Source organism: Eublepharis macularius, chromosome 3 (assembly GCF_028583425.1).
Source record: "Eublepharis macularius isolate TG4126 chromosome 3, MPM_Emac_v1.0, whole genome shotgun sequence".
In the NCBI taxonomy this organism is placed as follows: Eukaryota; Metazoa; Chordata; class Lepidosauria; order Squamata; family Eublepharidae; genus Eublepharis; species Eublepharis macularius.
This window is the reverse complement of record NC_072792.1, coordinates 85556058-85570307: the sequence shown is the minus strand read 5'-3', so window position 1 is coordinate 85570307 and position 14250 is coordinate 85556058. Positions and strand designations below refer to the sequence as shown.

The 14250-nt window shown below is 40.2% G+C and overlaps 1 protein-coding gene across 1 annotated transcript in view; it reads left to right on the top strand.

The window, feature by feature from the left end:
* The window catches only part of MED14 (mediator complex subunit 14), a 52022-nt gene that overhangs the window by 36677 nt on the left and 1095 nt on the right, over positions 1 to 14250 (top strand). Inside the window, exons 23-30 of the mRNA XM_054974245.1 lie at positions 825 to 936; positions 1469 to 1600; positions 5670 to 5855; positions 7415 to 7650; positions 7991 to 8170; positions 8810 to 8917; positions 9014 to 9139; positions 12421 to 12610. Of these exons, the coding sequence (XP_054830220.1) occupies positions 825 to 936; positions 1469 to 1600; positions 5670 to 5855; positions 7415 to 7650; positions 7991 to 8170; positions 8810 to 8917; positions 9014 to 9139; positions 12421 to 12610 (1270 nt within the window). The remainder of the gene's footprint in view (positions 1 to 824; positions 937 to 1468; positions 1601 to 5669; positions 5856 to 7414; positions 7651 to 7990; positions 8171 to 8809; positions 8918 to 9013; positions 9140 to 12420; positions 12611 to 14250) is intronic.

The following is a 14250-nucleotide window of genomic DNA, read 5'->3' as shown; positions in this document are numbered from 1 at the left end:
AACAATTACTCTTGAAAGCAAGGGCCCAGACAAGAGTTTGAGGGCAGCTTTAGAGATATATGAAGAAATGTTTGATAACTTATCTATGATTCAGGGAGAAAAAGAAAATGTTATTATCTAAAAATGGGAATGAATGTCAAGTTAGAACTACCTGCTCTGCCAGTTTCTCAGAAGTATTTTGGCAAAAATCAGATACCTAAACACCATATTAGCTTCTTAAAGGGGTAATATTATCAAAATATGTGTTTTACTATGCCTAATCCACATGATATTCTTGTTGACAAGTTGGTAAAATGTGGTTTGGATCCTAACTACTGTTAGGTGGATTTGTAACTGATCACACCCAAAGATTGCTTGTAAATGGTTCCTCGTCCTCTTGGAGAGGAGTGACAAGTAGAGTGCCTCAGGGATCTGTCCTGGCCCCTGTGTTGTCCAACATCTTCACAGATGACTTGGATGAAGGAATAGAGGGGATGCTCATTACATTTAAATTGGGAGAGGTTGCAAACACAATAGAACACAGAAGCAAGATTTAAGGTGAACTACCAAAATGATTTCAACAGTGATAAATGTAAAGTTCTGCATTTAGGTAGGAAAAATCAAAGGCATACTTACAGGATGGGGTAGACCTGTCTTGGCAGTAGTATATGTAATGAAAAGGATCTAGAAGTCTTAGTCGATCATACACTGAACATGAGTCAGCAGTGTGATGTGGTAGCTAAAAAGGCAAATGCAATTTTAGGCAGTATCAACAGAAGTATAGTGCCCAGATGACCCTTGGGATCCTTTGCAGCTCTATGTTTCTAATAAAAACTTTGTTTCAGCAATCTTCAAAACAGACAGGAGTACCAGGGGCTTACCCTTTGACATCACCCCCCACATCTTACCACAGCACAGTCACCCCATCTCCCTCAATGATGCTCACGCAATCTCCGGGTAAGATTCCTTTTTGATGAGTAGCAGGAGTTAATGCCATTCAAAGTTCCTGTGGTCTTTCATAAATGCTGTTTTTCCTCCCTTCTTGCTTCCTCTTTCCTTTTCCTGCTTCCTCTCTCGTACCATTTACATGATTTGATTTTCTCATACCCCAGCTTCCACCCTTTCTCCTCCCCTCTTCCTTTACCTTCTGGTTGGGGACATGGAATGTTGGGCCCCATTTGAGGTTGCTTCCACACTCTAAAATGCCGCTCAAGTGTCCTCCCCCCCCCCCCGGAATGCCATCAGTTTTCGCTTTTTTCATGGGTTTTAACTCCTCCCCCCATTTTTTCCATTTTTCAGATTTGTCTGCAAACCTGGGAGGTTCCACCAGGTTTGAAGAAACCATCTTTCCTACCTCTGTATGCCTACATTGTGCAGTTTTCTTTAATCTGCACAGTGGAGCCTATTTGGGAATTAAATATGAAACAGTGATACACATACTCATATAAATTCGATATATAAATACTGCTGTTTTTAATGTCATGTTTAGGAACGCTGCATGCTGCAAACTCTCCAAGTGGTGCTTTAAGAGCACCATCACCAGCCTCATTTGGCCCTACACCTTCTCCTTCGTCTCTTGGAATCACAATGGGACAAAGTGCAAACTTTACTAGCCCACATGGTAAGTGAACAGATAGAAACGTTAGAAAACACCAAACTGGGGGGGAGAAAAGAAAAGAAAACACCAAACTGGCTGTTATTTTTCTGTCTCTGTGAAAGGTTACTATTCTGTTCTATTTTTTTATTACGATGCAGATTTTGAAATAGTAGCAATCAATTTTCTGGCATACCTGTCTCCAGACTCCTACATAGTTTGGAATCCCTTCTGCTTCTAAATACTGTTTTACCTTAACAATAGTAGCTGTTTGGGGAACTTGAAACAAACAGGCTTAAGATCTTACCAGGGGGGATGGTCTCCAGAGTGTTTTGGCTTTCCAGCTGCTGGGTCTGTTGCTAATGTTCAGGCTTTAATAATGTCAGTCCCTTACCAGGATAACTCATTCACATGTGGAGAGGAGGACTTCTTGGCCTTTTGTAGGAAGAGTAGGGTCCTTTCTTCTCTGTACAAAGCTGCCCCCCCCCCGACTTGGGCAGTTTTTGTAGTATCAAATTACTCTTCCTCTTCTTTCCAAAATATGTTTCTAGAAGCTTCAGTTAGCACATGAGATTCTGAAAGTCAAAATTTCATTGCAACATTCTCATAACACTTGAATTGTGGCATTATCTCAGTCGATTTTGAAATACGGACTTGCATACAGTAGCTTATTTTCTCTACAATAATAGATGGTGTTGACTTTCCCTTAGAATTTTGCCAACCAGTTGCAAACTAAGAAAACTGCCACAGATTATTGATTGATCACCTAATAATTCTATACAACTCCAGTGAGGTTCCCTTGTGATGTTATGACAGTTTCTATGAAGTTACAGGTTCTTTCATTGTGTGATATGGAATAAATGTATTATATTATTTTTAAGGTTAATGATTCTAATACTGAATTACATCTAAGGCTTCTGCAAAGAGAGTGAATTTAGAAGCAATTTTTACCACTGTCTCTTGCACACAGCCTCCAAAAAGCCACTGCTATCTGTGTGGTGGAGTGGAACAGCAGTGTTAACCAAGCAAGAGGGGGTAATTGGGATTCTCCACCTATGTTTATGGGGATTATTCCCTTAGAGAATTCTCAAATAAATCAGGCAGATGTTCAACCAGAAAGTTTTTTTTTATTAAAGGAGAAATAAAAAGGGCAGCTGTACAAAAATCACACACAGCAGGTATACCACGGCTAAGAAAATCAGGGAGGAAATGTGAAGGACAATAGTTACCAGTCTTGAAGACAGAAGTTCATGGAAGTGGGAGCAAAATGACCAGCGTTTCATGGGGAGAAGAGAAGAAGCCCAAATGCATTTGGCAGTGTATGGATGTATCCAGAACACACATGCACACCACATGGCGGGGAAGCACCGTTATAGGGTGAAATGCTCCCTGGGGCAAGCTGATGTCTTTGCCCCCAAAACAATGGCTTAATGGCTATCTCCAGAGGTGAACAGTGGAGTTGAGAGAGGCCTCCTAAGGTGGACTATAGTTTGAAAGGAGCTAAATGACCCTTTTAGTACTGTGTGTTGCTTGATTAGGGTGGATAGATGATGGGAAGCAAGGATGGGTGTTGACAGGATGAGTCAGGAGCTTTCTGGGAGCCTCATTGTCTTATGTTATGCATCTCTCTGGAGCAAGGAGGGAGCTGTTGGTCAGTCAGCCACTCTGATTCACCTCCTGGTAATTTTCCAGGCTCCTGTCCAGTTGCCTTGGGCCAAGCAGTGTTTATGGAATAGGAGGAAGGGGGTTTACAATATTTCATCTATAAACTGCCTTCTCATTGTGAGGAGGGGTCTGACTGCTAACAGCAGCAACATAAAAAAACAGCAAAATTTCCCCCCTCTGTTACTCCTGTGTGACCTTTCACTCCGTTCATGTGCAACAAAGGGGAGTGATTTCAACCAATTCTCCCTTATTGCTGCAGTTCTTTATGCCATGTAGCACATCCTACAAGGTCCCCAAATCCTCTGCAGCAGCTTTGAGGGGTGTGTGTGTGTGTCTATGGACAGCTGGGAGAATGGAAAGATAGTTAAAATACTTCTGGTAAACTTGCTCCATTCATTTCTGGTGGGTAGCCATATTAGTCTGTAGTAGTAGAATAAAATTCAAGCCCAGTAGTACCTTAAAGACCAACCAAATTTTCCAGGGTCTAAGCTTTCATTAATCAAAGTTCACAGATACCTGATGAAGTAAGTTTTCTATGTTGCCACCAGATATGATAGTTTATACCATTCTTTCCATGTCGTCTTTAACAAGCTTATACCATGGGAAATTTTGTAGGTTTTTAAGGTGCTACTGAATTCTAATTTTTTGCTCCATTTTGGAAGCCTTCTATGCAACCCAGAGGATAATATGTTAGTAGACAGTCTCAGTTACCAGTTCTGTTGCTTAAATATTTAGCAGGTCTAAACTTCCTTTTTCTTATTAACACACTTAAAATTTGGGATAAATGGTACTCCAAATTAGCACCTGACATCTCTCCTATACAAACATTTTATGCTATTTTTTTCCTGCCTGGCATAACACAAAATTCATATGAATCATGGAACCAGTTACATAGAGTTCATAATATATCTAGACATGGTGTTTTACTAATAACAATAATAATGGTAATAACCATTCTTTTGTATACCACTCTTCTGGACAGATTAGTGCCTACTCAGAGTGGTGAATAAAGTTGGTGTTATTATCCCCACAATACAGCTGGGGCTGAGAATAGAGGCTTACCCAAGGCCACCTGCTAAGTTCATGTCAGTAGTGAGATTCAGACTGTTGAAATGCTGCATTGAAGCTCAGTTACTCAATGAATACACTACATCTTCTCTCACTAACAATGTGAGCCCTGCAATAAAAAGCTCCAGTCTTTAGGATTCCATGTTTTCCATATTTTCAAATTCAACATCTGTTCAACACCACATATTTTAAGAAACAAATCAGTAGTTATTTAACTGACAGTGAAAGGTGAATAATAAACTCTCTATCATATTTTGCAAAAAATATCTCTAACTTCTACAAATTTTTAGTTTCCTTTAGATGGCAGAACCCACCTTCTTACACTTAAAAATGAGACCAGGATATAGGCATAACTAAAGTATGGCTTCCATTTAGTTAAATCTGCCTTTTAATTTCACACACACCAAGATAAGAGAGAGATTTTAAAATCTTGTATCAAGATGGTATCTTACACTGGTGAGACTACAACACATTTATAAATCATCCCTGGCACTTTGCTAGAGAAGATGTGGAAAGAATGATGTGCATGTGTGTGATGTGCCATCAAGTTGCTTCTGACTTAGGGTGACCCTACAAATGAAAGATCTCCAAAATGTCCTTTCATTAACAGCCTTGTAAACTGAAGGTCTCGTAAACAGGAAGAGCCCCGTGGCGCAGAGTGGTAAGCTGCAGTACTGCAGCCCAAGTTCTGCTCACTACCTGAGTTCGATCCTGGCAGATGCCAGGTTCAGATAGCTGGCTCAAGGTTGACTCCTTCCGAGGTCGGTAAAATGAGTACCCAGGTTCCTGAGGGTAAAGTGTAGATAACTGAGGAAGGCAATGACAAACCACCCATAAAAAAAGTTTACCAATAAAATGTTGTGATGCGATGTCCCCCCATGGATCAGTAATGACTTGGTGCTTGCACCTTTACCTAAACTGAAGGCAGGGGCTTCCTTTGGGTCAAGGTCGTCTTCTTTTCCTAATGCCTTCTGCTTTTCCTAGCATTATTGTCTTTCCTAGTGAGTCACCCCATGATGTGACTGGTGCATATAAAACATGCACGGTGGCACTCATCTGTGGCCCCAGTCTTCCAGCCCTCAGTGTAGGCTTTTCTGAGAATTGAACCCAAGACGTCCCACTTCCAAATTAAGAATTGTCTCCCTAGATCAGCCAGCCTGTTTACTGATTTGCAAGAATAACATTTTAGTAGTTTATAAAATGGCCAGGGCATATTCAGTGTTTTCCTCCAAGTTTTAGCTAGGCTCTGTAATAGGAAAGCTAAAGGCTATGGATGCTGGGACATCCTGTTCTACGACCTGTAATTTCCTATTATTCCTACTGCTGGAGACAACAACTTTCAAGCTTCCTGTTATTTCTATAGGAACCATAGATCCTAGTTCACCATATACAATGATGTCCCCCAGTCAACGAGCAGGAAATTGGCCAGGCTCACCTCAAGTGTCTGGTCCCTCTCCAGCAACAGCACGTATGACTGGAATGTCACCAGCCAACCCTTCCTTACATTCTCCAGTACCAGATGCTTCTCATTCTCCACGAGCTGGAACAAGTAAGTAATATTGACAGCGTGTTGGTGGGTTTTGTGCTGGAAGGTAAAATCATTTGCCAATAAAGGCAGTAGATGTTGAGCTCCTTATTCAGTATTTCACTATAAATCTCCTTTAACACCCAGCATGCCAATTCAGTTTTTAGAAGTAGGCAAAAGCATATTGATCACTGATTAACTCTCTAGTACAAAAGAATGAAATCCAAGTACATTCATCAGTCATCTTACTGATGCTGACTATTTCAAGCTGCTTGTACTCAGTTACCTAAACTCTGGGATAATCTTTGAGTAATAGTCCCTGTTGAGCTGATCCAGGTAAATCCTTTCAGGCAGGGTGGGTGGTGGGCACTCCAGTAGCTGTTTCTTGGTATTCAAGGTATCAAAATATTCAAAAGAACTTCCAGTATGCTTTCATACGCACAAAAAGAACATGCAAAGCTAATGCATCTTGGTGGGCATTTAGAATGAGTAGTAGTCCACCTGTATGCAAAGGACTTTGTTCTGTGCAGTTGCATGGTACCTGTTGTTGGAAGACTTGGATCTTGACCTGATTTTAGGCTCGGTGAAGGCAAATGTGATTGACAGAAACAAGATGGCTTGTCATGCTGCTTATCCAGCTGACATTACATGTATCCAAGCAGGATAATGGTTCACATACTTAATAATTTGCTCCCTCACTGAAGGGTAGTCCAGGCAAATTTGAACTTTAGATAATAGTCTGATAATAGGGAAAATCCATATTGAGCACTCTCCCATTTTACATAGGAGGTGAACTATGTATTTTAATAGACCAAATTACTTATGAAGCTGTTGGAGCTTTGTGTTAATTTTTCACCTCTTAGAAGGTGATAAGATTCTCAACCCACTAACAGCAGTGGATTGCATCCAAAAGTTGCTTTTCTCCTGGTGTAACCACACTTCTGTGGGTCAAGGAGGAGATGTTAACTTCTGCTATTCTTCATCCCTCATGCTGTTAATCCCTGCTTTGCCACCTGTGTTGTTCCTGAGGGTCTCTTGACCTTCACACACAGAATTTGGGGGGCTCAGTGAACTCCAGCAGGAAGGGAGAAATCGGGGAAGTCCTGTCCCTCTAGCTTCATTCCACTAGTGATGCTTTAGATCCAAACAGTGTCAGAGAGTTTGCTAAATAACATCTGTTAGTTCAGTTGTAAAATATGTTTTTCTCTTGTTTCCGACCACAAATTTTTAAAAGTTGCTGATACAACTTCTAGTTTTTGCTGTTAGGATAATTTTCCAAAGAGAGAGTAAAAAATAGAGTATACATAATGCAGCAGGGTTTCAAATCTCATTGAGGGGAAAAGCCATGTAAAAAAAGAAGGCAAATTATAGTGCAAAATAAAACTCTCCTAATGTAAAGATTATAGTATCCTTCAACTGGCCCTGTATGCACAGCACTTAAGAATATACTCATTGTGGGCAACTCCCGGGGGGCTGAGGGTTTTCTTATTTGTCTGTGTCCCAAGCCTAGCCCTAGCATTGTGAATGCATAAATAATCATGTATTCCTCAACAGGAAGAGTAAGGTGTATTTATTTTTATTAGGTTCCCAAGCAATGCCAACAAATATGCCACCACCTCGTAAACTACCTCACCGTTCTTGGGCTGCATCCATCCCCACAATTCTCACTCACAGTGCCTTGAACATTCTACTGCTGCCCTCTCCAACTCCTGGACTTATGCCAGGACTGGCTGGAAGCTATCTCTGTTCCCCACTTGAACGTTTCCTTGGATCAGTTATTATGAGAAGACATCTTCAGAGGATTATCCAGCAGGAAACGGTAACTAAGTTGGAGTTGTGTAATAAAGTGTCACACTAGGACACTGGACAGGGTTGATGATGGGAGACTGGGCCAAAAGGTCATCTGCTTATAGTGGGAATAGTGTTCGTTTCTTTAAAACAGTCACTGGAAAGTTTTACAAATCCATCAATTACTCCCAACTTGAGGCAAATAAACTTTGTGAGAATTTGGTGTATTGGGATGGCAAAGAGGATCCTGTCTCAAACTATCTGTCACCAAACACAAGAAGTGTTAAGAAAACGTGTTGCCTTGGTTCGGAATGTAGTAAGATGTAGGACGTGTTCCAGTCAGATAGATGCCTTTGCTTCTTCTTCAACAGCTGCTTCTAATAAATTCCAATGAACCTGGTGTGATAATGTTCAAGACAGATGCCTTGAAGTGCAGAGTTGCCCTGAACCCTAAGACCAACCAAACTTTGCAGTTAAAAGTAGCACCTGAAAATGCAGGGCAGTGGAAACAAGAGGAATTGCAAGTTTTGGAGAAATTCTTTGAAACCAGAGTATGTATTTCATTTTTATTAGTAATTAACTATTGAACAACTGCTTGTTTTAAAACAGATTTTTCTTAAATGTTTAGAGGATTGGTTCTAGAAATTAGCAAAATAAATACCAAAAAATCCCAGAGGCTATTAGAGCAAAGTGTTAGGGGTGAGAGCCTGTGAACTTTCATTGATGTCTGTGAGAATGGAAGAGAGGAAGTTTCCTGAGCAGCCAGGAAGAGATGCAGCAGTGGGCACAATTTCCACAAGTCAAAATTGAGCCACTGGGACATTTATGCTAGTGCAGCAACTCCCGTGATTTGTCAAGGCTGGTATTGATGTCCCTTATGATCTGCCCCTTCCATGTTATTTCTCTACTTTGTATGTTACTAGATTGGAGTGGGATGGATCTGTGCCACTTGGATCACTCATGAATTGGGCCACTAAAATACTTCCAGTGTTGTTTCTGCAACCATGAGTAGTATACTCCTAAATGAAAACTTAAGATTCCTGGAGTTTGTGGAAATTGCCAAACACCTGTAGTTCTGATTTCAGTGGCCCTTTGGGTATGCATTAAGAGAGTATCAGAGAAAGACGAAACGCTGCTCATAGTCAAGGGTTGCCATTGTGACATTGTGATAACATCCTGTATTTTTGTAGGTTGCTGGACCACCCTTCAAAGCCAACACTTTAATAGCCTTCACAAAGTTGCTAGGTGCACCTCCACATATTCTCCGGGACTGTGTACACATTATGAAGCTAGAGCTGGCAAGTTGGTTTTACCTTGTTGCAATTTTTTAAAATTTAGACTGATTTACTTATGGTAAGGCTAACTATGGCCTTTGGAATGTTTTATTAAAACAGTTCCCTGATCAGGCAAGCCAGCTGAAATGGAATGTACAGTTCTGTCTGACAATTCCTCCAAGTGCTCCACCAATTGCACCTCCAGGAACACCTGCTGTTGTGCTGAAATCCAAAATGTTGTTCTTCGTAAGTATAGCAGCTGATTCAGCTTGGACTATTTCATGTTTGTTGCAGCTTGGATTATAGCCTAATTAGATGTATTAGGTCATCTGAAAAGGACTTCTATTGCATTTAGGCTTTCAGCTACTGCTTAAGCAGTAACTAGGGAACTGAATACTTCCCACATCCCACTGAAGTCTGTGAATTTGAAGATAACACCCAAAGCCCAGATATTATATTCCGTAGTTAAGTGTGCTTAATGTCATTGGTGTCACTGGGTTTGAACACTCCTCTGTACTGAATTGGGTATATCTTTTATGTCACCTGAAGAGTTGACTAGCACTTAACTTTCTTGGCATGTTAACTTCTCTGTAAATAAGGTCCTATAATAGGCTTGCAAGCTTACTTTTTATGTTTTAAAATGCTATGTAATAGATATCTACACTTTTCCAAAATGTGGGTTCCAAAGTATGTATTTGGAAAGATGGCTACCATTAGGAAAATGACTGTTTATTTATTTATTTTATGTCATTTATAATCCTCCTTTCTCACTGAGACTCAAGGCGGATTACATAGTTTGAAATTAGTACAATCAGTATCAAGGACATTTCCATACAGTGTCAAGGACATTTCCATAAACAATGTCATAGGATAAATAAAAACAATTTTACAAAGTCATAGCATTAGCAAGGATCCAATATGGAGTTGAAGAATCACTGAAACAGAACATAATCAATTCTAGGACTGCCATTAGACAACATGAAGCACAGGTAATATATAGGAGTACATATTTAAAGCAACAGATAGCATGTAAGTCAACATAGTTGTGATGTCTATGGTCCCTAACTCATTAGTGAAGCATATAAGACCCCCTCCCTACAATACTGCCCTCCTATCTGAGTAAAAGGCCTTTTTGAATAGTTCAGTTTGGCATGCTTGTGGAAAGTCAGGAGAGTGGGGGCTCTCCTAACCTCCTCAGGCAGGCTGTTCCACAGGGTAGGGGCCACCGCAGAGAAAGCCCATGTATGAGCTGCTGTTGATTTTGCCCATGTGCAGGCTGGCACCTGCAAGAGACCCTGTTCAGATGAGTGAGGCGGCTGTGGAGGGACGTAGGGAGGGAGGCAGTCCTGTAGGTATGTCAGGCTAAGGCTGTGAAGAGCTTTGTATGTAAACCAATACCTTGAATTGAGCACAGTAACTTACAGGTAGCCACTGGAGTGACTGTAGGACGGGAGTGATGCTCATGCTCTTGCTCGCTCCTGCTAACAGTAGAGCTGCAGCATTTTGCACCAATTGGAGCCTCCTCATTAACTTAGATTGGGAGACCAGTGTATAGTGCATTACAATAGTCAGTTTTGATGTTACCATAGCATGGATCCAGGTGGCCAGGTTGGCTGTGTCAAGGTAAGAAGCCATCTTTGAGGCTAGAGTGAGATTGTAAAAAGCATTTTTTTGCGGCTACCTTAACTTGTTTTTCTAGTAGTAGTAGTGCTGGATCCAGTATAACCCCTAGGCTCTTAACCAAGTCTGCAAGGGTCAAATGAACTCCATCGAGAGTGGGGACTACAATTTTTTCAAGATCTTTGCTATCCCAACAAGCATCACTTCAGTTTTGTCTGGGTTCAATTTCAATTTGTTATTTTTCAGCCATTTGACCATGGCTGTCAGGCAGCAATCTAAGATTTCTACTGCATCCTGTAGGGATCTGGATAGCGAAATATAGAGTTGGGTGTCATCTGCATATTGATATAGCTGTGAATGAGTTCTCCTAAAGGATTTACATAGAGGTTGAATAATATGAGAGGTAAGATTGCATCCTGCGAAACCCCACAAGTTCGTTCCCATTCTGGAGATAGCTGATCTCCGATGGCAACCATCTGAGTCCGTTCCATGAGAAATGATTTAAACCAGTCCAAGGCACATTCTTTGATGCCCACTTCTGTTTCTAAATGCCTCAACAGGATGGCCTGGTCTACTGTGTCAAATGCTGCAGATAGATCCAGGAGGAGCAATAAGGAGGCATCCACAAACACTACTAGTGCTGTCTCTGTCCCATGCCCTTGTCTGAATCCAGACTGGAAAGGGTCTATAGCACTAGAGTTTTCCAAGAAGATCTGGATTACAGACTGGGTAATAATTGGCCACATCAGTTTTGTCTAGGAATGGTGTTTTAATTCGTGGATGGATAACTGCCTGTTTGAACAGCCAGGGGAAGGTATCTTGAGTTAGCAATTGATTTACAGTAGATTTCAGTGGTTCACTTATGTGATCTTTACTTGATTTTAATGACCAAGATGGTCAAGGATCCAGCGCACAAGTAATGGCTTTCATAGATGCCAGGATTGTATTAAGGTCTGTCACTGTAATTGGTTCAAAGCAGTCCAAATGTAAGCCAGATGGTGTATTAAACATTTCTTCTATCTTGTTTGCATTGCAGCTAGCATCTAGATCAGAGTGTATTCATGCTGTTTTATCAGCGAAAAACTTAGCAGCTAATTGTCTGTTCTTGGGACTGTAAAGGTCAGATTTAGGGGTTAAAAGGTGTCTGGATATCCTGAACAATTTGGATGGTCATGAACTAGCCGATGCAATAGTTGCTGAGAAGTAACGTTTCTTTGCTGCTTTCATTTCTGCTTCATAGATCCTCCAGTGTGTTTTGTAGCAAACTCTATCAGCTTCTGTGTGAGTTTTTCACCAGCATCTTTATAGACTATGTAGATCCAGTTCAGGTGGTGGTCATAATGAAGTGACTGTCAATTAAAATAATGATGGTAGCATTGGATGCCCTTTAAAGGATATGCATGAGATTACTCAGTTTGAATTCTTAATGTTAAGACTTCAGAAACCTGAGGGAAACTTAGAAACATTTAATTCTCAAGAGTTTTTACAATATTCCATGTAAGTGGATTATAGTTAACATGGTTATATTCTTATATTTCCATTTTCTCTACTGTGTCATGCAATATAGAATAAAAATGGTATTAATATATTAGCTAAGAAGGCAAAATGAGGAATTTAGCAACAGATACTCTGAAACCAAATCTTCTGAACATCTTAATATAATTGTTGGTTTGAAGATGTCATAATTTCAGATTTGAGTAACTACCCTGTTTTCCTGACCCTTTACACTGGTCAGCTTTGGTTTTTCGATTGATCTAAGAAAAGAGAAGTGAAATCAGAGTAGGAATAAAGAAACAGTCCTGACTCTAGAACTGAGCTAGATAGCACTGTGTGGTTAAGGTAATTTAATACATGGTTAAGTTACAGGATTCCTGTTTTCACTGTTCTCGGTTTTATTCTGTTCACAGCTTCAGCTAACGCAGAAAACCGCAGTTTCACAGGAAGCAGTGAGCATAATTGTCCCAATTATATATGATATGGCTTCAGGTACCACACAACAGGCAGACATTCCCAGACAGCAAAACTCTTCAGTAGCTGCGCCCATGATGGTTAGCAATATTCTAAAGAGGTTTGCAGAGCTGAATCCACCACGGCCAGGTACTGTACATGTCCAGTAGGGCAAACCTTCAGCATGCTTGAATGGACAAAGTCCAACTTTTATAGTTTTCAAATTGCAGTTTACCTCAAGTGCAGTTTTGTTTTGATTGGTTTAATTAAAATGAACACAAGACCTGCTTCTTTGGCGGGGGCGGGGGATTAATGCATGTAGTGAAATATTGTTCAGCATACCTCTCTGGTACCAGAAGAATTGTGTTATTGGCACAACACGGACATTGAAGTTGACCAAGGAAGCATATAATGCACTTAATGACTTGGCTCCTACTACTGTAGTAATAACTATGCTACCTTTACTGCTGTCACTTGAGCCCTGTGTAGATATTTCTGTGAAAACTAGTGCTTAGTAACTGTAGGAATATGCCTTTTCATTTCTTGTAATTTTAACTGTTACAAGATTTTACTACTTGTCTTGTTCTTGATTGTACTTTCTCTGAGGAAAGCCTGGGGTCAGGAAGATGGAACTACTACTTATAAATTACTCCATCAAATAATATATCACAGTGCTGGCTTATTCTTTCTGTATCCCATGACTAACAACTCATCATGACTGTATCTTCTATCTTGTGCTGCCTGCTTTATTTATGTGAGAAACTCTTTTGTATCCAGTTTCACTTTTCCTTTAATAAAAGCATTAGAAACTTTTGAAAAGTGATTTTTTTTGTGGGGGGAACAATTTTATTCTTGGGTATGAAATTTTTAAAGCTGACTGGATGCATAGCTTTACCCGAGACACTTAACTTCTCCACAGAAGATTCTCTTCTCCATCCCCTGCTGAACATCCTTATTGTTAACTGCTTGTTAGTTTAATAAGTAAGATCATTATATTGGGCTTAAGTTGTAAAAAGTCAGGATATTCCTAGTATAGTGTTAGAAGATAGCCTTGATTCTAAAACCGCACCGTGTGGATGTCACATACCATTTGACTTCCCTGGAGCTGCTGATAGAATTCAGGTGGTGTCGATGGTGTCTCTTCAAATGCTTGACTTTGCTTTTGGCAAACACAACCCTGAACCCCCCTCCCGATCATCGCTGAGGTAACTGATTTGGGAGGGTTAGCCATGTGTTTCCACCTGGGTATAAGAGGTTCAAGGTGAGTTATTCAAAATCCATGCTTTGTCTCACTGGCAGTTGGAATATTGTGCATGCTATCCATAATTCATGTATGAGCCAAAAAAAAAATCCTAATATTTATATGCTTAAGGAGTGAAAACTGTGGGAGGAAAAAAATCAATTCTAGATTTTATATTTAATTGAATCAATGTTTTCTTTACGAGTGAGGCACTAGTCATTTGGCTCTACTTAGTTGTGGAGCTTTACTGAAGAGAATTCTGGGAATTGGCATTTGGGGTGTGTCCATCTTTGCCTAGTTATTCTAAAATACATTGGCACCAAGATCCTAAACTGAAACTTCAAAAAAGACTCCATGGCTGTTTTTCACTGCTTTCTTGTCTTTAAAACATTGTAAAATGAAGCATACTACATGTTTAAATGGTTTCTCTGAGAAATGTTCTCATGTAAACAAACCTCACAGATTCATAACCTTAAAAAAAAACCACCCAGAAATCACACTCCAAAACCAGCAGCATAGCTTCTGATTTTTTAAATTTAGTTTTTACCAA